The 24,726-nt window shown below is 41.8% G+C and overlaps 1 protein-coding gene across 1 annotated transcript in view; it reads left to right on the forward strand.

Moving 5' to 3' along the window:
* The window catches only part of TMA16 (translation machinery associated 16 homolog), a 70,170-nt gene extending 45,725 nt beyond the window's left edge, over positions 1–24,445 (forward strand). Inside the window, exons 6-7 of the mRNA XM_006020827.3 lie at positions 16,827–16,869; positions 20,009–24,445. Coding sequence (XP_006020889.1) covers positions 16,827–16,869; positions 20,009–20,147 — 182 coding nt within the window. The 3' untranslated portion in view covers positions 20,148–24,445. The remainder of the gene's footprint in view (positions 1–16,826; positions 16,870–20,008) is intronic.
* Positions 24,446–24,726: the final 281 nt, after the last annotated feature.

Here is a 24,726-nt window from a genome sequence, read left to right on the forward strand (position 1 = left end):
CCTACCTCCTTCCCCCACCTTTCCACCACAACAGACTTACCAGCTGATAGCAGCTATATCGGATTGGTATCAGCTGATATGCCTCCTTAAATATTGGCTCTTGGTATCAGCCCCCAAAATTTCTATCAGTGCACCCCTAATATAAGCCCTTGTGATGTTATTTACATTTGTATGCACCTTTAGCAATGCAGGCATAGCAAAAATACTGCAAATTCACCCCTATTTAATCCAACCTTGTACCAGTGCAGAAGTATGAAAACATAATAGTTATAACAGCTCATGTGCATTCCTGAGTGGCAGCTTCTCCTCCCCTCTTAAGGGAGGTTAAAAGTTCTATTTGTTCATAGCCTCAGTAAGTGTATATTTATAAAATATCCCTCCCACTTAACCTTTAATAACTAAAGACTCATGAGCACTCCCATGACATAAAAAATAAACTGTAATTTAGATATAAAAAAAGAGACCAATAAAAGTAGACTCAAAACAACATTATTAATCCAAAAAGTCAAGTCAGATATTTCACTTGCCTGCCACTGTAAAAATCATTCTCCAATGTACTTGGTGGTTTTCATTTTAAACCACCTTCTTTTCTCCATGAGGCAAACACCACTTCATCTCATTAAGTGTTCAATATAGTTGAGATGAGATGAAAAACATATGTATCCTGAGAGCCACAATATGAACGTTACTAATGAAAGTTATTTGTCAGGAATGTATGGGGTTCACTTTGGGAAATAGAACTTTTTTAATCTACATGGACTGATAATGACCCAATAAGAAAATATTTTACCTCCTTAGAGGTTGCTTATAAATGTTAGCTATGCTAGAGCAAAAGAAAGAAAGGTGGAGGAGGGAGAAGGAAACAAAAGGTGGAAAATCATAAACCTGGAACTATAAGAAGCAGTAGGTGTTCATCAGAACGAGGGATAGGAATGATGGACTCTGAGAACCAGGGAGGTTATGGTGTTGAGAAGGGTGCCAACAAATACACACATGAATTGTCTATATTTTTAAATGGACATCATTGCCAAAACCAAATGACCACTTAAGCTTTATTAGGCGCTCCAGGAAGTCATCTAGTCCACATCTCTGCTCAAGGCAAGATCATTGCTAACCAACTCTCCCTCACTTGTTCCAAGGGACACAGAGGGAGAAAAGCACTGGCTCCTGGATAGCCCACCCAGGGGCAAGCTGTCAGGAAGCCATGTGCGGACTCTGATGTGGCTGCCAATACCTCCTAACACTGAACAGTCCTAGGTCACCTCGGGTCTGTGCAAAATGAGGGCATTCCCCTAGCCTGGAATCATCCTAGGAAAGCTCAAGGCCTGGGCTTTTGCTTCCCGCCTCTGCCTAGACCTGGAAAATGATTTGTGCGTGGGCAGAGGGCATTTCCCACAGCTAGTCCCAGGAGAGACCTGCAACCCTCTCTTGCCAGGCGCTCCTGCCCCACCCATCCTTATAGCCAGCTGAGGACAGGCTTTCAATCACTGGGCTCTCCTAAAGGCAGAGGTAACCTAAGGAGCAGCCTTCTAGCACCTCAGGGCTGAAGACCTCACCTGGCTAGAACACTTATATCATGAACGTCATGTGCCTCCCAAGGCTGGGGGGGCACAGCGACCACCCGCAGGCGGCGGTGAGCAGGGAGCTCTCGCAGGCAGCTGCAGTGGTGTTGGGGGGTCGTGGAAAGCGGCAATCAGCAACCACCTGCAGACGCTGTCGGCAGCAACAGCCAGAGGCAATTGGCGACCACCCGCAGATGCCACTGGCAGTGTCAGCAGCAAGGGAGAGGGGGTGGCAAGCAGCAACCACCCGTGGGTGCCACCAGCAGCAGTGGCCAATCTCAGGGGGTGCACTGCCAATCTCAGGGAGTGCACGTGCATCTCCTACGCATTGCAAATGATTTGTATGCTTAAACTCCCCAAACACTTTTTCCAGTGCTAAGACTTTTACAGCAATCCTGTGAAATGAATGCCTGTCTATGGCCTAAAACATTGAGGTCAAGTATCTGTCTAACCAGCTCTTGAAAATTTCCAAGGATGGAGATTGTTTAGGGAAGCTGCTCGAATGTTCAACCATCCTCATAGTGAGACAGTTCTTCCAAAGCTCTGGCCTAAATTTGCTCTAACCTAAATTTCTTCTAATGCAATTTGAGGCCATTGCTCTTAGTCATGTCCATTACAGCCACAGAGAATAGTCTATCTCCATCCTCTTTATATCACCCCATCAGGTATGTGAAGGCTGGTGTCAATTCTGTCAGTCTTCTGTCTTCCAGACTAAATAATCCTAATTTCAGTCTAATAAATTATGTGTCCTAGGCCTCTAATCATTTTTATTGCTCTTTGCTGGACTTTTGCAATCTGTCTGTCTTTCTTTACTGTATGCACTATAAATTAGATACTATTTACCACTATTGCTAAATAGAGTAAAAAGTTCTTGATTTGCAAGTGACAGTCCTGTTAGTACAATTCAAAATGCTGTTGAGATGTATTTTTTTGCAGCAAGAGTATACTGTTGGCTCATATTCAGTAAAAATAGGTTGGTCCAAAACTGTGTGTAGACTGGAAGCGTCATGAACGTCTATAGTGCAGTTTTGTCAGCAGTTTTATCAGCTAGGAAGAGGGCGGGGTGGTTCTCTTTTTTTCCCTTGCTTTTCTATGCTGAAAGGGGAAACACTGAAGAAGTGGAAAATTGACATTTTTTCCCTGACTGGAATTTAAATTGTCGCCCCATAATATTGTCGTGAATCAGAGCAGCAGCCGGCAGCCGCCTGACTCACACCGGAGTGTTTAGATTTAGAGTTCGGCAGGCGGGTAGTGATGGATGGGGTGGAATTAACCAGGCACAGACGCGTGTAGGTTACAGGAGTTTGTTTACTTACGTCGCCTAGATAGTGATGGACGACGCAGGCGAGCCTTTGTTCCGTTACCGCTTCGGTTACAGAGTTAACTATACGCACGCAGTTAAATGACGGCGAGATAATGACGGACGTGGCGCCGAAAGCAGACGGTCGCGCTTGCAAGACTTTTTACGTCAATATTTTACGCTGACGGGGCGATTGATTAGGAAGTGATCAGTTTCCCAATTTCTGGTGACAAGCACAGGTGTTTCCTGTGAAATCCCCAGAGCTCTCCGCCTTGGGCGGAAACTGTTAAACTATTTATAGGCAGAGGTGTTTTACAGGAATATCCAATCGTGAACCGTTATATGGAATCTTTAATTTTTTGGCAGGTGGCAGCTCTTTGTCTCCTCAAGTTACAAGGTAGTGGGTTAGGTTTCTCTACCTGTTACGTGTGTGCTACGTGTGAGGAGCTTACGCTTATCTTTGACCAATTATATATAGTTTCCCCTAGCATTTTATTTCAGCTGACCAATTATCTGTAGTACACCACCAGCGTTTTGTTTCAAGGAATTTCTTGGCAGGGAAGTCTTTTAACCCTTAATAGTCAAATGAAGATGATTTGAATGTTATCTCTTGCTCAGTGGCATGGGCACAAGTTAATTGGGTTGTGACAAATATATTTGGCACAAGTATTTCTAATATTGATAGAACTATTTTACAAGTACTTTAGCATTATTTAATCTTCCCACATGCTGTGGTTTGCATACAGTAATGAAGAATTTGCAGGTGCTTAAAGTTAAGTATAATATCAATCCACCTTTCCCTCTAGTCCCTTTTTATTTGCATGTCTTTCTTCTCAGACAGCATAGGGAAGCGACTTCTTATCTATTTTCAATTTCAAATTGCTCAGCTGCACAAAGTCTCTCTTTCACTTTCTTTCTTTTTAAAATAATACTTTCCTAGTCCTTCACAATTTTTTCTCTCTCTTATTGCTGCGTGGAAGACTCGTTCGAACTGCAAAACAGACAATGCTGTTAAATGCACAAAGCAAATGCATTGGAAAACATAGAGACTAAACCAGAAATGTTTTGAGTTAGAGTTATCTCAATTTTTGCTTACAACAATAGTAAGTTAAAAAAATTCAGCAAGAATAACTTTAAGTTGATGGTGCAACTTTACACGTTAAATACAATTTGGCATCATTCGTTATTTGTTATCACAGCTGCTGTAGGTTTTCTCTGTCCAGGACTCTATCCTCATTCAGAGAAAATTGTTGCTGCTAAATACTGTAATTAGAACGAGAAGAAAAAAAAATGAAAGTCAGCTGGAGAGTCTGTTCTTATGGTTCCAGCTCATCATTATCACTAGAAGCTTCTTTAATGACAGGGAGTATCTTCAAACTGGCTTAATTCTTCGGTGTCTTTTTAACCGAACTCAAATTTCTCCTGTCTGTGTTTGTGCCTTTTGCCTTGAAGAAACTTTTTAATATATAATACTATCTGTAGCTCTAAAAAAAGTCACTCGGGTTTGGACACTTTTGTGTAAACAATCATGTTGATGTGGACAGAAATTCAAAGTGATTTTTTTTTTCTTTACAACTTGGGGATTAACAGACTGAATTTCATTTATGTAAAAGAAAGCATGGTGGCAATTTAATATTTAAATAAATTAGTAATTATAAATTGTAATATAAACTCTTCCAGAAATGGTAACAATAAAAGGGATTTCAGTCTTATCTACAAAACTGTATTACCTCAGCAGTAACTTGTAACTTCTAACATCTCCTGCAGTGCCTAACTACTTGTATAGCTACTGGTTTGGGCTTCCTGGTATAATGTGAGTACTTTGAGAATGACAGAAAATATCATATTTTAGGTGTCTGTAAATACTATGAAAAGCCTTTTGAAAAGAGACATCTATGGGATTGAGATTGTGGGTTTACAGCTAAAAATGGCACTAGTAATTACCTCATCCGAACTGTTCAGTATTTTAGATAAATGCTTAATTTTCAGTAATTCTCTTATATCAGAACAGAAGCAAGCATACATATCCAAATGAACTCTCAAAGTTTAATTAATCAGAAAATAACTATTTTGTTTGTTTGTTTTTTCAAATCAGTATAGTGTGAAGGTCATCTTTATTTTATGTAGAGAGAGAATGGAGAAATATAATTACATTTATCCACTAAATGTCGGCTACATTAATTTATGATCCAGTAACTACTACTCCTTCCCCCGGCCCCTGGTCCTTTTGAGTTATACTGCTGCCTATCCCAGTGCTCCTCTTTAAGTGACTTTGGTATAGAGATTGTAAGCTCTTCAGGACAGGGGTTGTCATTGACTTGCCACTCAAACTTACTTAGAGAAATGGGAAAGACTGGTCTAGATTATATGGTAATGTGAACAACATATTTGAACAAGACATTTAATGTAGCTAAATACGAGGTTGTACATATAGGAACAAAGACTGAATGGAGATCACATTTAAAACAAGATGGGATACCTGGAGTGAAACAACACTGGAGGCAATTTAGTAGAATTCGTGTTCGATAACCAAGTGAATTTGAGACTCACAGTTTAGTGCTATAGTTAACAGTGTGGCCTTTGGATGAGGTCAAATGCATCAAATGCATTTTTTTGTCACAACCATTTGAGAGAACCATCAGAACAGCTGGTTCTCTTGAAGTTTTTGGTGGATCTCTCTCTAAATATATGCAGCTGTGACAGCTTGCCCTGGGCACGGTTCCTTCAGCTGGAGTCTGTACAGAATGGGCTTTCCCATGCAGCCTGGCTTTCCACCCCACTGTCAAGCTAGGAGATTGCTCCAGTCCCACCCTTGTGCCAAACCCAGTCTCTCAGCCACAGGGGACAAGTGTAGGAAAGGAACAAATGCCCCCAAGCCTGCCATGCCCACCCTCCCCATGGGGCTCTGCACAAGGCAGGGTCTTTCCTCCCTGTAGCCTAGCTGGGCAATTGCCCCAGTCTCACTCCTGTGCTGGACCCAGCCTTGTTGGCCCCTGTGCTCTCCATGGATTGGGCTGGGGAGTGGGTGCTTAGCTGCCTAAGCTTTTTGGCAGCCCAGAGGTGGGGTCAGCCAGGTTTGGCTGGAGCGGACAGTGGGCCAGAGACTAGACCATCCACCCTGCAATGTAGGGTGGGAGGGGCTGTGCTGAATGTGCAAGGTATCCTGGGATGCTGGGGGACTGCAAAGTATCATGAGTCAGGAGGGGCTCTGGGACAGAAGTTCCATAGAACGGTTTTACCTATATCCATTAAGTCTGATACTACGTCCATTCAGGTCTGTCTTAAACTGATTTTGGCCATTTTGAAATCGGTTTGTATCCACTGAACTTCCGTTCTGTTACAGGTTTAAATTGGTTTTCGATTAATACCACTTTATGTGTAATTTCTGTTCCTAGCCTTACTCAATAGAAAAATGGGGTCTGTTTCCAAAGAGAAATCTTCTTTGTCGTTAATACCTGTGCTTAGGCAAATTTTTCAATCAGAGATTCAAAATTATTTAGAATAAGGGACATGGGTATATATATTTGTGTATGGGTAAAATTATTAGCCTTGTAAGTAAACAGTTTCCTCTATAATATTTCTGTAGTATTCCTCTTTCTCCATATTTCTTTCTTAGCCATTCTTAGTTTCCATATGTTTCACTTTTTTAAAATCCCAATAATTGTTTCTTTTTCCAAGTACACAGTGTACTTTGCCTTCCATATGGACCTTCTTTCATTATAAATATTTGTCATGCACAAAGTTTGTTGTTAATACTTAGATAGTGATAGGATGGGTTATCATCCGTGATCATAGCAGAAACAGAAATCCTTTTTGGATCCTAGATTGAATATAATCCCAAACATTCTATTTATAACCAAAGCTGTTGGCTAAGATTTTTCAAAATTAGGGGCCAGTGGTTAGGCTATTAAGTCTATAGTTAATCTTTTATCATGCTTATGATGTTTCACAAGTGCTGATCAAGTAGCTGTCTCCACTCATTGGGAGATGATAGCTATGTGAAATTTTGTAAAACACGCTACTTATTTAGGTATCTAAATATGTTCTGTGGCCTGCTAGTAAAACGGATGGTTTGGTGATTATTACTGTTAATACAGGAGACTCCACATTTCAGTGTCCAGGAACTAGATGCATGCCATATGGGCTAGGGACAGAAATCCAAAAAGCCTGAGCCTGAATTGATTCAATTTTTGCGGGTTAGTCTAACCCTGCCTAGGCTGAATCAGTTTGTAACTGTACAGACATCCCCTCTGGACTGAAAAAATGCAGGCATGTGCCTGCAGTGGCTCAGGCTAGAAGCCGATGGGTGCTAGAGCAGCTTTCCCTTACACAGCTGAGCTGAGGGGTGGAGGGTGCGTGGCCAGGCCCTGGCAGGAGGCTCTGATTAGGGAGGGGTTCTTCCCCCTTACTGGTCAGTGAGGGAGCCAGTAGGGATTTACACGGCATTTATCACCCCATCACCAAAAGAAAATGATCTCTCATTAGTTCAAATTCTCCTTAAACAACTTGTTCCAAGGAAGGAGGGACATTACCAACTACCTGTTGATTAGCTCCAAAGAGCCCTAAGCCTGTCCTGTCTCCCTTTGTCCGGTCTCCTATAGCACAGACTGTAGCCAGCATGTGGTATGCTAGCTAATGCTGAGAGGTGTCTGTAAGGCAGAGGGGATGGGGGTAACAGGAGAAGACAGGTGGACCCTGCTGTACGTGCAGTCTCTGCCAGAGCTGCAACCACGGAGTAGAGGGGAGGGGCTTGCCCTGCTGTGGAGCAGAGAGCCCCGCCCAGCCTCGAGAGCATGCCCGGATGCTGGAGGAGTTTGATATAACTTAAATCAGGTAGGGGGTCTGGGTCAGACATTGCATAAACCAGTTTGACCCAAATCAGTTAAGTCTAATACTGCATTCAACCAGATTTATCTCAGACCAGTTTCATCTATTTTCAAGCCAGTTTATGTGCACTGAACATCTGTTCTGTCACAAGTTTAAACCAGTTTATGATTACTTAAACCGGTTTATGTGTAATGTCGGTCCCTAGCCATGTAGTGCAAAGCTCTCTTATGGCAGATATATCCCACCCTTCCTTGGTGCACTAGACAAAGGGTCCAGCCTATGGCCTGCAGGCCAGATCTGGCCCAGGGAGCCATTGGATTTGGCCTGTGGATACAGCATTTGGTGAGGCTGGAGGACTTCAGTGGTGGAGACCATCTCCAGTGCTGTGGCAGGGAAAAGTGGCAACTGGGCCTTAGCGCCTGCCCGTCTGCCTGCTTCTAACCTGGATTGGGTAATTTTGGCACTCAGCCTGAAAAGGTCGCCAAACGCTACATGAGAAGGCTCAAGGCACAGGATAAGGTCTCTTTCAAGCTTGCATTCATTTTTGGAGGCAAAATGTGGTGGTGTTGCAATTTGAGATACTAGTTACTTTGCTGATGTCAGTGATGCACAGCCATTATTGAACAGTAACAAATTGCCTGTCAAGAATGATGGGCAAGCAGGGACACAGGCCCATGTCTGGTACCCCCGCTCCTTTGGGTCCTGGCCTGTTTCCCCCCTCTCTCCCCCCTCTTTCCAGTTCGGGTCCAGGCCTGTTCCTCCCTACTGGTTTTGGTCCAGGCCCATTTCTCCCCCAGCCCTGGGCCCATTTCTCCCCTCCCCCTGCCAGTTTGGTTCTGCTTTCCCCCCCTCCCTCCTTCTGGTTCAGGTCTGGGCCTGTTCCCTCCCCCCCTCCCATGCGCTGTGCCCCTGGAGGAGCTGCTGGGCTCCAATTGTCCCACGACCCGGTGCAGCTGGGGTCCCAGTCACCATGAATGGGCCCCAGCCAGAAAGGGTCATGGGGCAATCAGAGCCCCATGGCTAGTCCCCATGGCCTTGCCGGTCTGTGCACAGGCAAGGTTGGGGCAGCTGTGGGCTTCGTTTAGCCTCTGTTCCCTGCCTCTGCTTTGACAACTGTGTGGCGCCACATAAGTCCCACTGCAGGGCGGGCTGGGCTGGGCACCGAGGCACAGGGAGCCGTGCCACAGTGTGTTATGGACAAAGCACAGGCATGGAGCAGAGGCTGAGCGCAACCTGTAGCTGCCCTGCCTTTGCCCATGCACAGACCAGGGAGCCACGCTCCCCTCTTAGCTCCCCTGCGCCGTGCCACTGGGGGATCTGCAGGGCTATGATTGCCCCATGACCCGGCCCAGCCAGGGCCCCAGTCACCATGACTGGAGCCCCGGCTTGGCCGGTTCATGGAGCAGTCAGAGTTCCACGGCTCGTCCAGGGGCACACGAGGGAGCCAAGGGGTGGCACGTCCTGTCCCCCCCACTCTGGCTCCTTCCGAATGCGGCCTAGTACACTGCTCCACCCTGCACCACCTCCCTGGGCGGAGGCAATTGGGAGCACAGCAGGACAGGGTGTGCTGCTGTGGGGCCATGTTGCGCAGAGCGGCCGCTCCCCTTCCTCCCCGCTGCTTCTCCCTGCCAGCTGTGATCTGGAGCACGCCACACCATGCCTCCCAACAACAGGTGGCAAGGAGGGGAATGCAGCGGAGAGGGGGGGAGCGGGCATGGTGTGGTGTACTGTGCCATGCAGCAGCGCCCTGCAGCAGCGTGCCACAGGGCCATGCCCATGCCCTGCAGCAAGGAGTGCCCCATGGCAGGCAGTGCACCACGCTGTGCCCCTGACCTGGCCCCTGACCGCTGCCTTCTGTCTGTCTGCCATTGTCTGTCTGTCTGTCTGTCTGTAATGTTCTGGGCCAGCCAATTGCAACCCACCCTATGCATGTGCATGTGCAATGGGCCTACAGTGTAACAGGCAGACAGACAGACAAAGGCTTTTATTATATTAGAATTTTGTATATATTTTATATAACATTCAGTGGCTTGAATGATGATTATTTGTACCCTGATTAATAAAACAGAATGTACCCTGTGCCAGTATACACTCTCTATATACTTAACTTATTTTCCAACCACTAATTTGGTAAACATTAATCAACCTTCCATATATATATGAATATATGCAAGCACTTAAATCCTTGGATTACTTTATTGCACTACTAGAAACAAGATTCATTGGGCTTTTGATGACTCTTCTCATTTTATTCTACAGAAATTAATATGTTATTGCTGCAATAAATATGAATGACTAGGCAATATTTTGTAATGAAGAGTATAAAATTATCAGGACTTTATTTTTTAAATCACATTAATATCCAAACCTCTCTGCGTAATTCATAACGAAGCAGACTTTGATATTAGAGTCTTTCAGGAAATAATTTTATTTAATGCAGCCTTCTACTGGACTATCTTGTGTTCACTTATGGGAAAAGGAAATATTTTGAATTGGTCAAAATTATAAATAATAGGAAAACCAAGACAGAAGATTTGTTGTTTGTGGTTATAATAGTAAATTTATCTGAATTCTGGTGTCTTCTGTGATTGTATTTGAGTAATGGCCTATTTCTACAGTATGTTACTGAGTTGTATATTATAGCCTATGGTTAGTCTCTCCAAGTTAGCATAGAAAATATAATTTTAGGAGGCAGATTTTTTAAATGAAAGTTTTAATAAAAACAAAGCAAAAATTGTTTAAGCTTTTGCTGATCTCTGCTTTGAGCTTTACGTGGTGCCAGGCTCTTACATCTTTTGAAGTGCTCAGAACTCTTTACCAAAAGGAAGGTAAAATGTTGAAAGTTTTCTCTGCTGGGCAAACACCTATGCGGGGAAAAAAAAAATCTGATATTTTACCCCCAGAAATTTATTTCACTGGCAATCTGCACATATTTAATGACACAGAATTTTTTTTACTGACATTTTTTCTTTCACTTAAAAAAATATCTTGGATTGGCAGTCCTGTGTGACTGCAGCAGTGGTCTTACCTTATGCTGCCCCCTGCAACTCTAGTTGCACTCTTCACTGTGTTGCTTCTCCCAGCCCACCCCACAGCCTGGCCCCTGCTGACCCTGCTCCCTCTGTCCTAGCATGGACCCTTCACCCACTGCCTCTCTTCCTCCTGGTCTACACCTCTATCCTGACCCCCGCTCCCTGTACCTTCAGTGGGTGTGTTTTTTTTATGGAGTGTCCATAAATTTACAGATAATTGGCAATCCTGTATTTCACTCAATTTGCAACTAGCCCATCTCTAGGTTTTCTGTTCATCTTCATCCAAGATCACACACTTCTTACTGTCACAACCCAGTGACGATGGAATTTTCCCGCCACATGAGAGCCTCTTGCACAGCAAAGGGTTTTTGTTGCAACAGAAAAACCCCGGTGCAAGAGAGTTCCCACCATTTGAATGCAAATTTGTGTCCCGCTATTGGCCAGTTCTAAATTATTCCTACGTGGCGGCTAGTAATTGGCTTGCTAGCCATTTAAAAATGTTGTGCCACTTCCGCCCAAGTCGGAGAACTTTGAGCACGCTGCAGAGTGCCTCTAAAGAGATCTGACTTGCGGCTGAGCTGATCGATAGACTGATCACCTGTCGATTCTTCTCCCCGTCGCCGAGCGCAATCCTCGACGTACCCTTTCCCTGCCAGCTTAATTTGTGGACGGATTAGCTGGCCTGAGCCTTGCCAGCTGGAGCAACTCACATAGTTGTTCAAACGACCGGACCATCTGCGTCGCGGCTACAAGCGGCATAAGTAAAGTTTTTGCAACCATTAAGCTTTGTCTGCCTCTCCATTCACCAGCCTGCCCAGCAAACGAGTAATTTCTAAAATCACCTCAAGTCGGCTCCGGCCGTCCGAGACGCTTACAAACTTAAGTTTGTAAATTCACTAACATTTTATAAGAAAATTAGGAAATTCATAAAAAAGTAAAGTTTTTGGTTGGCAAATGGTTGAACAAATTTGAATGAGAAATATATGAGCTGCAAATCTTGGTTTATCACGGAGAATAACAGAGAGTGGGAACTTAGAGACAATGTTGTGTTATGTTAAGTGGAGCAAAAGTAAAAGCACACCAGATCAGCAGTTGTTAGCTAAGCTTCAGCTCTCTAAGGTCTCTTTGTGGTTTAATGGATAAAACACATTCTCAAAGCAGCAACAACAGGGTAATTTCTTGGTGACAGAAACAGAATTTTAGGATGCACTATTCTATGGTTGTCTTAATTTAGTACACATTTGGGATGAAACCAATCCAAAAGCTTCTGATCAGTTTATTTGAACTGCTGATTCCATGTAATATAGCAGGGGTTTTCAACATTTTTAAAGAAGTGTACCCCTTTTGGTGGCTGGGGGGCAGGGGAAAGCTTGCACACAGTGGTTGCCACCACCACCCGCTGTGTGCAGTTCTGCAGGCTGCTGACAGGCCTTGCACGCAGCCTGTCAGCAGCCCGCGGAGCCACGTGTGTGACTGGCCGCAGGAAAACAATGTGCAGCAGTGCCACGGGGCAGTGGGCAGTGGTGTGTGGCGGCGCTCCATCCCCACTCACCTGTGCATATCCCTTAGGACCTTTCCAAGTACCCCTAGGGGTATGCGTCCCCCCAGTTGACAACCCCTATAATATAGAAATAGTCACAGTGCCCATATTTTTAAAGTACCGTATAAATATAATTTACTGATTAGCATAACCCTACACAATAGATTTAGTGCACTACTAGTGTTTTCTTTGTTGCTTAGAAGCTATGTGAAAATACTACATTAATGAGGATGAACATACCTACAAGCCCAAATTTTTTAGCCTTAAAAGAAAAATGAAGTTTTTTATTTCCCACAACACTACACGTGCAAAGCACAAAATTCTTTTGTCTTAACTTGAAACTCACAGAAGTTTTATCTGGATTCAGCAGCTCAGGAAGTAATAGCCTGTCATGTAGGTACAATGACTGCACTTGAGGTGATCATGAAATGTATAGGAAAAAGCAAAACTTGTCCCACACTATTGCTGTACTGTCCAGAAAGGCTTAAAATATTCCCTTGCTTGTGGCAAATCGGAAGCTTTCCCAAATGAATGCCATCAACTTGTAAAGAAGTAAGCTTTAAAAAAAAAATTGAGTACTTTTTTCCATGAATAAAATCTAAATGTGAACTAAATGTAAAGTAATGTAGGTCTCCAATCTGAAGTTTTCAGGCACTTCTAATGCCTTTTGCAGCAGTTGTAGAGAACCCCGTGGACAGCAGATCAGCTGACAAGAATTTGGTAGATTTCACTGGTATGAACAGTAATAGAGACGATAATTAAAGCTGTTCGGTAGGAAGCAAGATTCAAAAGCAAGGGTTGAAAAGACTAAGAAGAGTACAAAAGAGTCTTTTATAGTGGTCAGGATATATGTAGAAGAAGAGCTGAGGGTAACATCCAGTTCTTTTCCAGATATATCTGATAAACTGTAACTCTGATATGTGACCTTAATTAAATGTAAGGGAAAGGATTTTTTTCAATAGCAGACTGCCCAACTACAAACGCAAAGATGAATGACATGTTTCATGCTGCATTTTATCTTGGGGAAAATAAGATACATAATTCAGCATTGAAATGAACATGGGCCAACAGTGTGGGGACTTGGTCAGGAAGGCCAACCATACCTTGTCATGCATCCACAGATGCATCTCAGGTAGGTCCAAGGAGGTGATCCTCCCCCTCTATGCGACACTGATCAGGCTGCAATTGGAGTACTGCATCCAGTTCTGGGCGCTGCACTTCAGGAGGGATGTGGACAACATGGAGAGGGTCCAGAGGAGGGCCACTCCCATGATCAGGGGTCAGCAGGGCAGGCCCTACGAGGAGAGGCTAAGGGACCTGAACCTGTTCAGCCTCCACAACAGAAGGCTGAGGGGGGATCTAGTGGCCGTTTACAAACTAGTCAGAGGGGACCATCAGGCATTGGGGGAGTCCCTGTTCCCCCCAGCATACCAGGAGTGACTAGAAATAACGGTCACAAGCTGGCAGAGGGTAGATTCAGACTAGACATCAGGAGGCACTACTTCACTGTCAGGGCGGCTAGGATCTGGAACCAACTTCCAGGAGAAGTGGTGCTGGCTCCTACCCTGGCAGGTCTTTAAGAGGAAGCTAGATGACCGCCTTGCCAAGGTCGTTTGACCCCAATACTCTTTCCTGCCATGGCAGGGGGTCGGACTTGATGATCTGCTCAGGTCCCTTCCGACCCTACCAACTATGATAGTATTATGTGGCTTATTACCTTGATACTGAGGAAAATTGAAAGGTGGACAAAGACAGAATAGCTTCTGACTTTCACTTCTTGTTCAGGGTTTGAGGACAGTATAAGTGCCATCTGAATCAATGTGAGATTTTAAAGATATGAAGTGGTAAATTAGATTTAATGCTAGAGAGGTAGCATACTTCTTGGTTGAGACATTTTGCTGCCCCTTAAAACTGAATAACTGTTTCTAGATAGTAATGAGACATTTCACGCTTTGCTGAAACTTCAAGGCTGCTGAGCATTAGCATTTTTCTAAATTGCTCATTGATACTGATGACATGAAGCAGGTCGCCTATAAGATTTCAGAAATGGTCAAGAAATGACTCCGAGTCATGTCTGTGCCTCAGAGTAGCTAGCTTCCCATTCTTGGACAAACTATGCACTAATTTCTTTACCTGGTACAGCCTTTTTGAACCCAATGAGAAGGAACAGGTAGGGACTGGGTAAGAGAGCACAGAGTTTTTTCCATGTAATTTCAGATGGTGACTAGAAAATCCACTTTCCCAAAGAAAGGCAGCTTCCACTTTTTCTGAATTGCATAAAGAGAGTCCATCATCAAGGTACGCCACTTGTTTCCTGCTCTGCTCATTTGGAGAGGTGACTAATCAGTATAAAAGGCTGCCTGTTAAAAACCTGTTGCTATTGATTTGTGATTGAGAGAAAATTACCTCAAGGCCCCTGCAGACATTATATTTATCATGTGATTAACGTGTTCTGCAAATTAAATAGTAACATGCTAGACATTCAAGCAATAAATCACGCGATAAAATGGCAAATCTACTTAAAAAATGGCAACCTCACATCCAAGAAGTTTCTGATTGAATGTGGGCGAGGGAGAAAGGAAAAGCAGCTGGCTCTTCCAGCAGCAACGAGCTGTTAGGGAGAATTGGGTGCAGCCCTGTCCCTGCTGCCACTGCGTAGCGAAGCCTGCAGGCTGTCTGAGAAAGTCTATACAAACACGGTCCTGTCGCAGCAATGGAGACGGGGCTGCCACAGTCCTGAAGCTTTAAAGGGGGCAGCTAGTGCTTCAACATCGGCAGCCCATTAAAGCATTGGGAACTTTAAAGGGCTCCCAAGTAGCCCCATGCTGGGTTCAGCTTGGTCTCAGGCTGCCCAAGAGCTGGGAGCTTTAAAGCATTCACAAGCCTGTCTTTTGAGTCCTTTAAAGTTCGTTTGGGGGAGGGGGGTGCAGAAGGAAGCTGTGGTGCTTGCCTTTCTGGCAACCCTGCTGCTTTCTAGCCAAGAGGTTTTGAACGTGTGGCTGGTCGTAGCATTTTATTTTTAGTAGCACTACACATTTTGTGATGTTACAAAAAATGTTCGGAGTTGCCCCAAGAGAAAGAGAATATCTCAACATCTTCATAGAAGCATAACATTGTAGTTAAAATTTACAGCTGCATTTCTTTCAAAATACAGACTGCAATACTGAAAAAAAAATAGTTTGTCAGCAATAGTTTATTGCTGTCATTAATAATGACTTCGATGACTGTTATATTAGAATTGTAGCAAATTAGATGTGAAAAGTGGTCATCCAGTCCAACCACCTGCTCAAAGCAGGATCTCCCCCAACTAGATTATCCCAGCCAAGGCTTTGTCTAGCTGGGTCTTAAAAACCTCCAAGGATGGAGATTCCACCACCTCTCTGGGTAAAACAGTGGTATGCTCCCTGACCCTTGAACTAGCATATCTCAAGTTCTTGAGGCAGGTTAGGTTCATATTTGGATGGAAGGAAATGGTACGCTTCACAGCCAGGAATATATTCTCTTTTATCGAGAAAGCTGTATCACTCCATGAAAACACAGTATTACACATATTTGTTTACCTGGCAGTTTCATTTTTGTTAACATTGTACTACTCTTGACATTGTTGGAACTGTGTCCAGAGTTGCTTATCTGCCCCTTGCAGAGAGCATTTTAGGAAACGATTTTCAAAAGCATATATCCCTTTGTAAAATGTGACTCAGAAGCCTAAGAGCCAGATCCTATTCTAGCATTAGGCACTGAACTAGGCTCCTAAGTGTGTTCATATCCCACCCTGCTTAAGTCCTAGAAAAAATATGTTATCTCATCTACTTTTATAACATGCCATCATCTTAGCCTTAAGACTTAAGTCACAAAAAAGCAGAGAGCATCCACCTTTTGTGTTGAATCTTTTTCAAGGACTTAAGCAGGGAAGAATAGAATCACACTTAGGTACCTAAAGCTCATATGGTGGGGCTTAGGACCTGGGCCAAAGTCTCATTGACACTTAGTGAAATTAGTTTCCTGAGCATTGGATCCTTTTGAAAATGATACTCTTCCCCTTCAGTCCTGTTCAGTTTATTTAGACTGAGAATTCTGTGGAGCAGGGGCTGTCTCTTTCTGTGTGAGTGTACAAAGGCACAACAGGCCATGGATGCCAGGCACTAATGTAATGCAGGTGATGCATTTAATCTTACTCCTGGTCTTCAAACTAGGCATTTGCAGCTTCCTTTTTAAAGATCGGTGGTTTTCGAGCACTTGCACTTTTGGATAGAAAGTTGTTGGCTGTAGAATTTCAAAAGCTAATACAGAATCACAGGAGGGTTCAGGAAAAGCATGCTGGTAAAAATCACAGATTCTTTCCCCTGCGTTATGGCAGTGGGAAGAAGAGTCTGCTTCCTAGACTACTTCTCTTGGATCTCATGAGAATTTAATCCCTATTTTCATTCCTATCTGTCCTTGTATTTCAATTTATCAGTATAGGCCTTTAGCCAGCAGACAACTGATGCTGCTTTGATTTTTTTTTCTAAAATGAGCATTGTGGTGGATAATACAGAAGTTAATGTGTTCATTTCTTTCCCCATTAGAAATCCCTGACTTTGTGAACAGCAAGCATCTTAAAATTTTCAGGTAAGTTTGTGTTGTCATGTTTAATCATTTATATATTCTGTGTGCACCTAACAGGACATTGCTGCTTCTACTTAAAAAAGTACCCTCCACAAGTGTTGGTAGAATTTCTTTTGTTTGAAGGAAAACTGATGAAATACTGACAGTATACTTAATAAGTCATTTCTTAGCAACCACAACCTAAAAAGTATAACTTGCTACCTGCTAACAAGTAGTTATTGAAATATTACAAGGTTTAAAGCGCTGAGACTGTTATGGTTGAGTTCTTGTAACTTCAGTGACTAAATTTTAGGTATTTTCAAACAAACATGTGCCTGAAATTCCCTGTCTGCGTTTTTAGCAGTTCATATAGCAAAACAACCTAGGGCTATGCTATAACGACAGACATGAGGGATCAGATTTATGGTTCTGAGAAGTCAGTAAGGAACACAATGGAGGCAGTCTCATTTGGGAAACTCTTCCAGGTAGTTATAGAGAGAGCATTTTTTCTACAACTGTGCCTAGAGAGTCGTTTTTTAACCAGCCAGACAAACTAATATAGAGGATCAAGACACTAAGTTTAACAGTGAATGGAAAAGTGCGTTAGCACTATTCCTACCACTCTCTTCTCTGTCCAAAAAAGAGGCTAAATAGTAATTCTCATCTCAGTTACCCTATAGCAGAGTGGTTTATGTTTTGTATAGTCTGAACATAAACTTAAGTAAGCCAGTTTGAGTTTAGAGTTCAATCTTAAGTGGGTGCATCATACAAGCTCTATCTTTAAAAAAAAGTGTTGTATTGCTTGTGCACGAAGATTATTGTTTCCATTTTCTAAGGTCTCAACATAATTGGGTTTTTATATGGCATAAGATATCTATGCCAAGAGTGTAGTAGGCTTCATGATTGGCTCTTTGTAGATGATAGCTCTTGGGAACTTGCATTGCATGGGTCTATGATATTTAATATTTTTCTCCACAACTAGTTCTTCCATAATTAGAGCTTTCTTGTAAGTTATTTTGATTCTGGTTGTGAGGCAGTGGACCAGATAAAACTTAGGTTTGGTTTGAGATGATTACTCCTATGTCCCTTCATAAAATTTAATCCTTAAATCTGCATTTTTAGAGGTACAGAGTGAGTAGTAGGTGTGCCTGTAATAATCATGCATTAATTGGTTAAATGGTCTCAACTCAGCATGATAAATGAGCATTTTCCCCATGGCAATGTAAGCCTGTAATACAAGTAATAATATCCAGTCAAGGGACAGGCTATATTTATCTAGCAAAAATTATAAGAAGCCTTAATTGGGTGACGAAGTGAATTACTTGCCATACCTCAGGCTGTTGTGGCTATAAGGAAGGAAGCAGCTTTGGAGGATTTCCCCCAGGTGTTAGGAAGATTGAAGTGTTGTGTTTTTACAGGGGACTCTGCAGAAGTAAACCCCTCCAGCTGTTGTCTGTTCAGATTGATTTACTGTACCATGATGATTGTGATAGAAGTGGTCCGTGGATTTATTACCTTGTTAGCACTGTCTTTTTAAAAATGATCAATATATTTGCTTTTGCCCTCAAGAAAAATAATCTTTTATGTATAATTATTGTACTGAAGCATGGATTGTGTAACTTTTACACCGGGCCTAACATGTGACAATTAAATGAGTCCTTCCTCATGTATACAGCCTGTAGCTTTTAAATTTAAATTACAAGTGCTTTGTATCTCCTTGAAGTCAGTCATACAACATTTCTCATAGATCATAACAAAAAATTGTCTTCTGGTAGATGTAAAATTAGCTGCACATGTTGAGTTCCGCATATTGAGCAAGTGGAGAAGCTCATCCAACTTGCACATTTATTATTTTACGTACATGAGAGTCGCATCTGTCATCTTTGAATCCAATTGACTAAAAGTCAGCAGTTCTACAGAATAGAAATTGATCATGGGAGTGAAGTGAATTGTGAGCTATGTAGATATGTAACTTTTTAACTGATTTAAAGGGAGAGAGAGTTGTCACTTGGGAGGTCATATCAGCTGTTGTGATGCAGTCATTACTTCATCATGGTTTTAAAGAGGTACACATGTACTGAACCACTGTAATTTTAACCCTGGATCTAACAGACTTAAATTATAACAGTTTTGCTATATTTTTAGCTTATAACAGGTTTTTGGACCCTAATACGATTGGCATGTATATCTGTACCCAAATACTCTGGGGGCTTTTCAGGGTCACTTATCTCCTAGAATCCAAGGGCACTTGACAAACTAGATGAGTCATTTAATAGACCACCAAGATGCCTTAGGTATTTTACCCAGTCTCTGCAGTAGTGCCATATATGCATTCAGGAGAGGGAGAAAAGAACATTTTATCCATGTGAAAACTGCAGGGGGAATTTAAATCGATAGTGTGATTTAGAAAGACATACACAGTTGATTTAGCATTTGTGCAGGGATGCTGAGCTCTACTAGTCTTAAGTTTCTTGGCTTGCGTCTCATCCAAAGACAGCATCCCCACCAACCCCTATCACTATGCAGGGAGAAGTAGAAACTTGGGAGGGAAGAATTACAACCTCATAAATCGGGAGCACAACCTCCTGCAGAACCTTGGGTTTTTCTTAGGCATATACAGATTTGTCTGAGATTTTTAAAGTCACAGACTAATATAGTATACACAATTCCTATAGTGTTGCATAGAGTAGCATGCATTTTAACCAACTTTATTTTTTCTTTTTATGGTCTGCTGTATTTGTTCACAGATTTACCCTGAGATTGTCTATCTGCTGATCCTAACTCAGCACCCCACTAAGCGTAATGATTGGCTACCTTTTTCCTGGTACTTTCCCAGCAATCTTCTCTCTCAGCTGAATAGTCACTAGCTTCATGTTATTTTCAGGTCCCTTGTTGATATGCTATGCTTTCTGACAAGCACCCTTTCACAAACATGAGCAGCTGAATGGAGAGAGAGTGGCAGGGGAACTGGTCACACCAGACCCACCTGCAGAGGTTGGAGACTAAAACTGCTTACTGCAGCAAGCCATCTTTGATTACAGAATTGCAACTCTACTCAAAGGATTTTCAGGCAGGATATGCAACCAAGCAGTAATTAATTCCTCAGGGTTCTGTATTTTAATTGTTAGTAATTTCTGTGACATCACTTTTGTCCCCCTTTAAGAGAATGGAATGGTGATCTGAAGAAACTGCCAAACATTAAAATGAAAAAGTTGTCTGCCAAAGATGCCATGTGCAATAGGACTGACGAGGCAGATGTGGAACCCAAAGAGGAACTAGATGAAGCAACAGACCTTGGCTAATGATCACTCACTGATTCTGGAGATGAAACATCTGAAGGAGAGACTGTCAGGACCTTTCTGTAAATGTCACTAGAAGCAAGAATAAAGCTAGGATTTTACTTGAGAAGATCTGTCTAGCTGAATTATTAGTTAATTGTTATGTTCCACCCTGACTTAAGATTTCAGGAGGCAGCGTGTTGCCAGATTCTGGTGCTTCTGGTGCTTACCTGAAACAAAAAGCAACAAACAAAAAATAAAACCCTAGGTTTTAATCATCCTACCAGCTCTTCAGCTTGGGAGCCCATTCCTGGTTGTGAGTGGGCGAAAGAATAGTCCTCTGTCACCTGTTTTGGCAGCTGTGAAAAAAAGGCCCTAGGTAGTCCTTGGATGATATAACACCATGAGAGCCTGGGCTATTTAACTTTATGCAATAGTAAAATGATATTACACAGTGGACAACAGTTGCTGGCAACTTTATCCATCTTCAGTTGCACCATGCTGGTTTGGATGATCATTGTTTTCAGATGTGTACAGTTTTGTTAAAGTTTAATGATGGTCTCATGATCATTGACAAAAGAAAATACAGCCACATTCTTTTTGTGTGTGTAAGAGACTTTCTTGATTTGGTGAAAATGTGGCATTATGAGCGTTCATCTGATTGATATACCATGTTTACATGCATACCCCACACCTTTCCTCCCAAAACGAGCCCTCCAAAAGCAGGGTGTTTGGCTTAAGCAGGACTGCTGATTTTTCTTTACTGGATGCATGCAGATGCTGTGCTTTAATGGCTGATTCCTTTCTGACCCAATGAGCAGAAAGGGCAGAGTTCATTGTTAAAACCTCTCTGAGCTTCTATGGAATTTGCTGTAGCTAATGACTGAGCATTATAGCTTGTGCCTGAAGCAGCAGTTAAGCTGCTTTAGGGTGAGCTGCTGCACACAGTTTGTAGTCGTTTGATGAGGCTTGCAGTCTGCAAACAATACTTTATTTACATGGCCTTACATTCCTGTTTGTGCTGTTTGCTGCAGATACTAATGTGCCTTAGTCACGATCATCTGGCCCCCTAGGCTTGGGACAGAACCCTGTTTTTGACCAAGATAAACTGCTGCACCAATTTAATCCTGGCAGAGCAATTTAACTTGCATTAATAAACTTCCTGGTGAAGTTAAATTAATACAGCAGTGCTGAAACCAAAAGAAGTGTATTCAGATATCAGTTTATGTGGATTTGATAAATCCCTTTTAAACTAATTTAACTTAAAACCAGTGAAGTTTCTTTGTTTTTAAAACTTTTGTTGTACTTTCAAGGACAGGAGTAGAATTTCCACAAGAAAGTCATTCTATATTTTTCCCAGTGGGGTGAATAAAAGCAGTAAGACTTATTCTTCCCAGAAGGCCATGTGAAAAGCAGATATATTTATCTGTTAACATGCCAAAGGTGGACTCTCTTGTTCACCCTTGTAGACATTTACAAATAACAATTTATTTTCATATCAAGTTTCTCATTTGTTAGTGAAGGTTTCCTGAAACCACCATTTCTTTTGCTAGCATTTAGACTTCATGTTCTTCCTTAGGTTACTGCGTGGGTAGATGAAAGGAAAGTTCTCCAGATAATGAGGGAAGCATTTTAATGCTCACACACAAAAAATACTATGAAACAGCAGTATATCTGCTAAGCTATCTGTCCCTGTGTGTATCCAATTCATACTGACCAATACAAATTTGTATTTGTTCAAGTAAAAGAAAGAGATTTTATTTGAGTTTGCACATCAGTTTATCAGGTAAATTTTCACTTCAAAGCTGAAGGATGATGATGGAAGAGGGGGCAGACAGGAAACATTTCAGCTTGATTTTAAAATTCCAAGGTTGAGATTTCTGGGAGGGGTATTCCTTGGATTTGAGATTGGGATCTTTTGAGAGAGAAGAAATGAATATGGAATCCAATAATGTCATTGTTACAGTTATCTTTCTAACAAGTTCTGCATCTTGAAACCTGGAGGAAGAGGAATGCCCTGAGGAGGCTCTAATGTCCTGGCAAAATTACACTGCATTTTAAAAAGAAATCTGCACAATAGTTGCCATTAACAATTCAATCTTGCCTTTTTCTGATATTACCACAGGAGTTCTATGCTCAGTATCAGGAATATCATGAACTTGTTGCTTGTTTAGCATCAGCGATTGCAGTCATTGTAAAGTTAGCCATTGTATACTGCAGCTTTGCATTTGTAATTGTTGGTATCTGAGAATAATAGATGTGTTCTTTCACTCTAAACTGTCTGTTTTACCCCTACACGTCTTTGATTTTGATTATGTTTCTTAAGTACTTGTTTTTAATGCTAAGTAACCATTCAGTTGTGAATTTTACAAACTGTTTTAACTAGGGTGACTCAAAAAAAGTTAGTGTGCAAAATATCACACAACGTGTAACGCTTGAAAATAGTGTATCATGCTAAATAACATATAAAAAATCATCTTTCTTTCCTTTGTATACTAGGAATGATATCTGCATATTTTACTACTAACTGAGGTGCATTTTACTTTGGCTGGTCTTGAAGAACTGACATGGTTCTATGAAAACTTAGTGAGAGTTAGAAAAATCAGGCTTTTTTTTTAATTCAAATAATTTGGATTCATAATTGTATAATCTCTCTTCATGTAAGACAAAACAGATGTAAGATGGCAGTTGAGAGAATCAATCATCACAAGGGAAGTTTGTATATCAGTTACAATGGAACTTATCCTTTGTTATATCTCTATAAAGGCAGGAACAAAGCAAAAATGTCAGAGCTAGTACGACATTGTCTATGAATGATACACTGGCTTGGCCCTTGCTTTCTCATGGTCTTCTAAAGACAAAGTCATAAAGAAAGGAGAGAGGAACCCTCACATGGAAGAACAAACAGGTATTAAGAGGCGTCTTCATGGTTCACTAGTATCTTAACTCTTAAGAGCTGTAGCTTCAGTCCTGATCAGTGAAGTTGGACCACTGATAACTTGGGGACAACAAAGACACCTGTTCCTCATCCTGGCTATGAGTGTCTAATCATTTCCTTTCTTGGTGTTCTACACAAAGAGGAAATTAAACATCACATCAACTACTTGAGAGAAAAAAGAATAAAAAAGTATTCAGGAGAGTGGCATCTGAGGCTTTTGAGGTAGGGAGCTGGGTGATGTGAACTCTTACTGCAGGTTATACAGACACAGGACTTACTGTTTCCTCTTTCTAATTACCAAAAGTATGACTAAGGCAAAACTATTTGGGCAAGCTGAGATCTTTTATTGGACCAACTGCATGGTTGGGAGATATTTTAGACAAGCTTTTGAACACAGTGTTCTTTCTCAAGTCCGTTTTTGCTTGAAAGCTTGTCTAAATCTCTTCCAACCATGCAGTTGGTTCAATAAAAGTTATCACTAACTCCCCCACCCCCCAATATCCTTGTCTCTTGCACATTTCTTGAACTATCATGACTACATGTCTCCAGCACTACCACAAAACTATAACTTTATCTTTTGCCGTTCACAATCTTCTTCAAAATCAAAAATTGAAAGGTAGATATTACCCAGGGAGTTGCTGGTTATTCAGTTATGCCTCTCCTACAAGGAAAATATGTTACAGGGACCAAATTTTATACTCAAACCCAGAAAAATTAAGTGTAATCATAAGAATATGAAAGATACCCTATGTGTTCATGAGCATCTTTTAACTTTGAGAAAGTGTTCTGCAGTGTGATTATTTTCAAGTGCCTTTTTCTATGTCTGATTTAATAGAGTGTTGTTGCCCTACACAGATGCAATGAAAAGTCAAAGCAAATCTGTAGAGTGCTTCCAGTTAAACCTTAAGATGAGCCTAAATCTCAGACCTTAGAATCCATGCTGTAGTTTGTCCTGTCCAGCTCACAGCAGCGGGCACAGTATCATCCTCTTATTCACGTGGAAGAGGATTTCTTAGCTGGATCTTCTGTACTTTGCAAAGCCACACTCATGAGAACTCCCTCCTAGAAAATACATTTTGATTAAACCAGGCTCAGCATCTTCATTATCTCCTGTCAAGGACTTGTCGATTTTTTTTTTTTTCTTCTGAAAACTGCCATCTCAGTTACAATCACTTCAGTCTAATCAGGGCATAGCAGTACTTCACCTCTCATTAGGGCAAAATCGTGTTATGAGTTTGCACAGCCTTTGTTCCCAAAATAAACCTGTTTCAAGAAATTGTTTTGCTCTCCAACTTTTCCACCTCCATTCATAATAACTGTACAAAAATATATCACACACAACCGTCACATACTCATGATGTTGGGAGAGAGTTACAAATCAATTTTCAATGCAGTGTCAGTTGAGAAGAGCGCTGACTGATCTGCAACCTCCATCATACATAAAAATACTGCTATGGTTTAAGTTTTTTTTGTTTTGTTTTGTTTTTAGAAGATTAAACTGGTATATTTCAGAAACTAAAATATAGCCTTTTTTTCTTGACAAATATTTAAAAATTTACACTCATTCATTTAGCTCCAAGGATCCTCCAGACTTCAGGTTCACATCCAACATATACAATAAGAAATGGCGAGATCCAGCTGGTCACAGACGTTTTTCTCACATCA

Source organism: Alligator sinensis, unplaced genomic scaffold, assembly GCF_000455745.1.
Source record: "Alligator sinensis unplaced genomic scaffold, ASM45574v1 scaffold49_1, whole genome shotgun sequence".
Taxonomy (NCBI): Eukaryota; Metazoa; Chordata; order Crocodylia; family Alligatoridae; genus Alligator; species Alligator sinensis.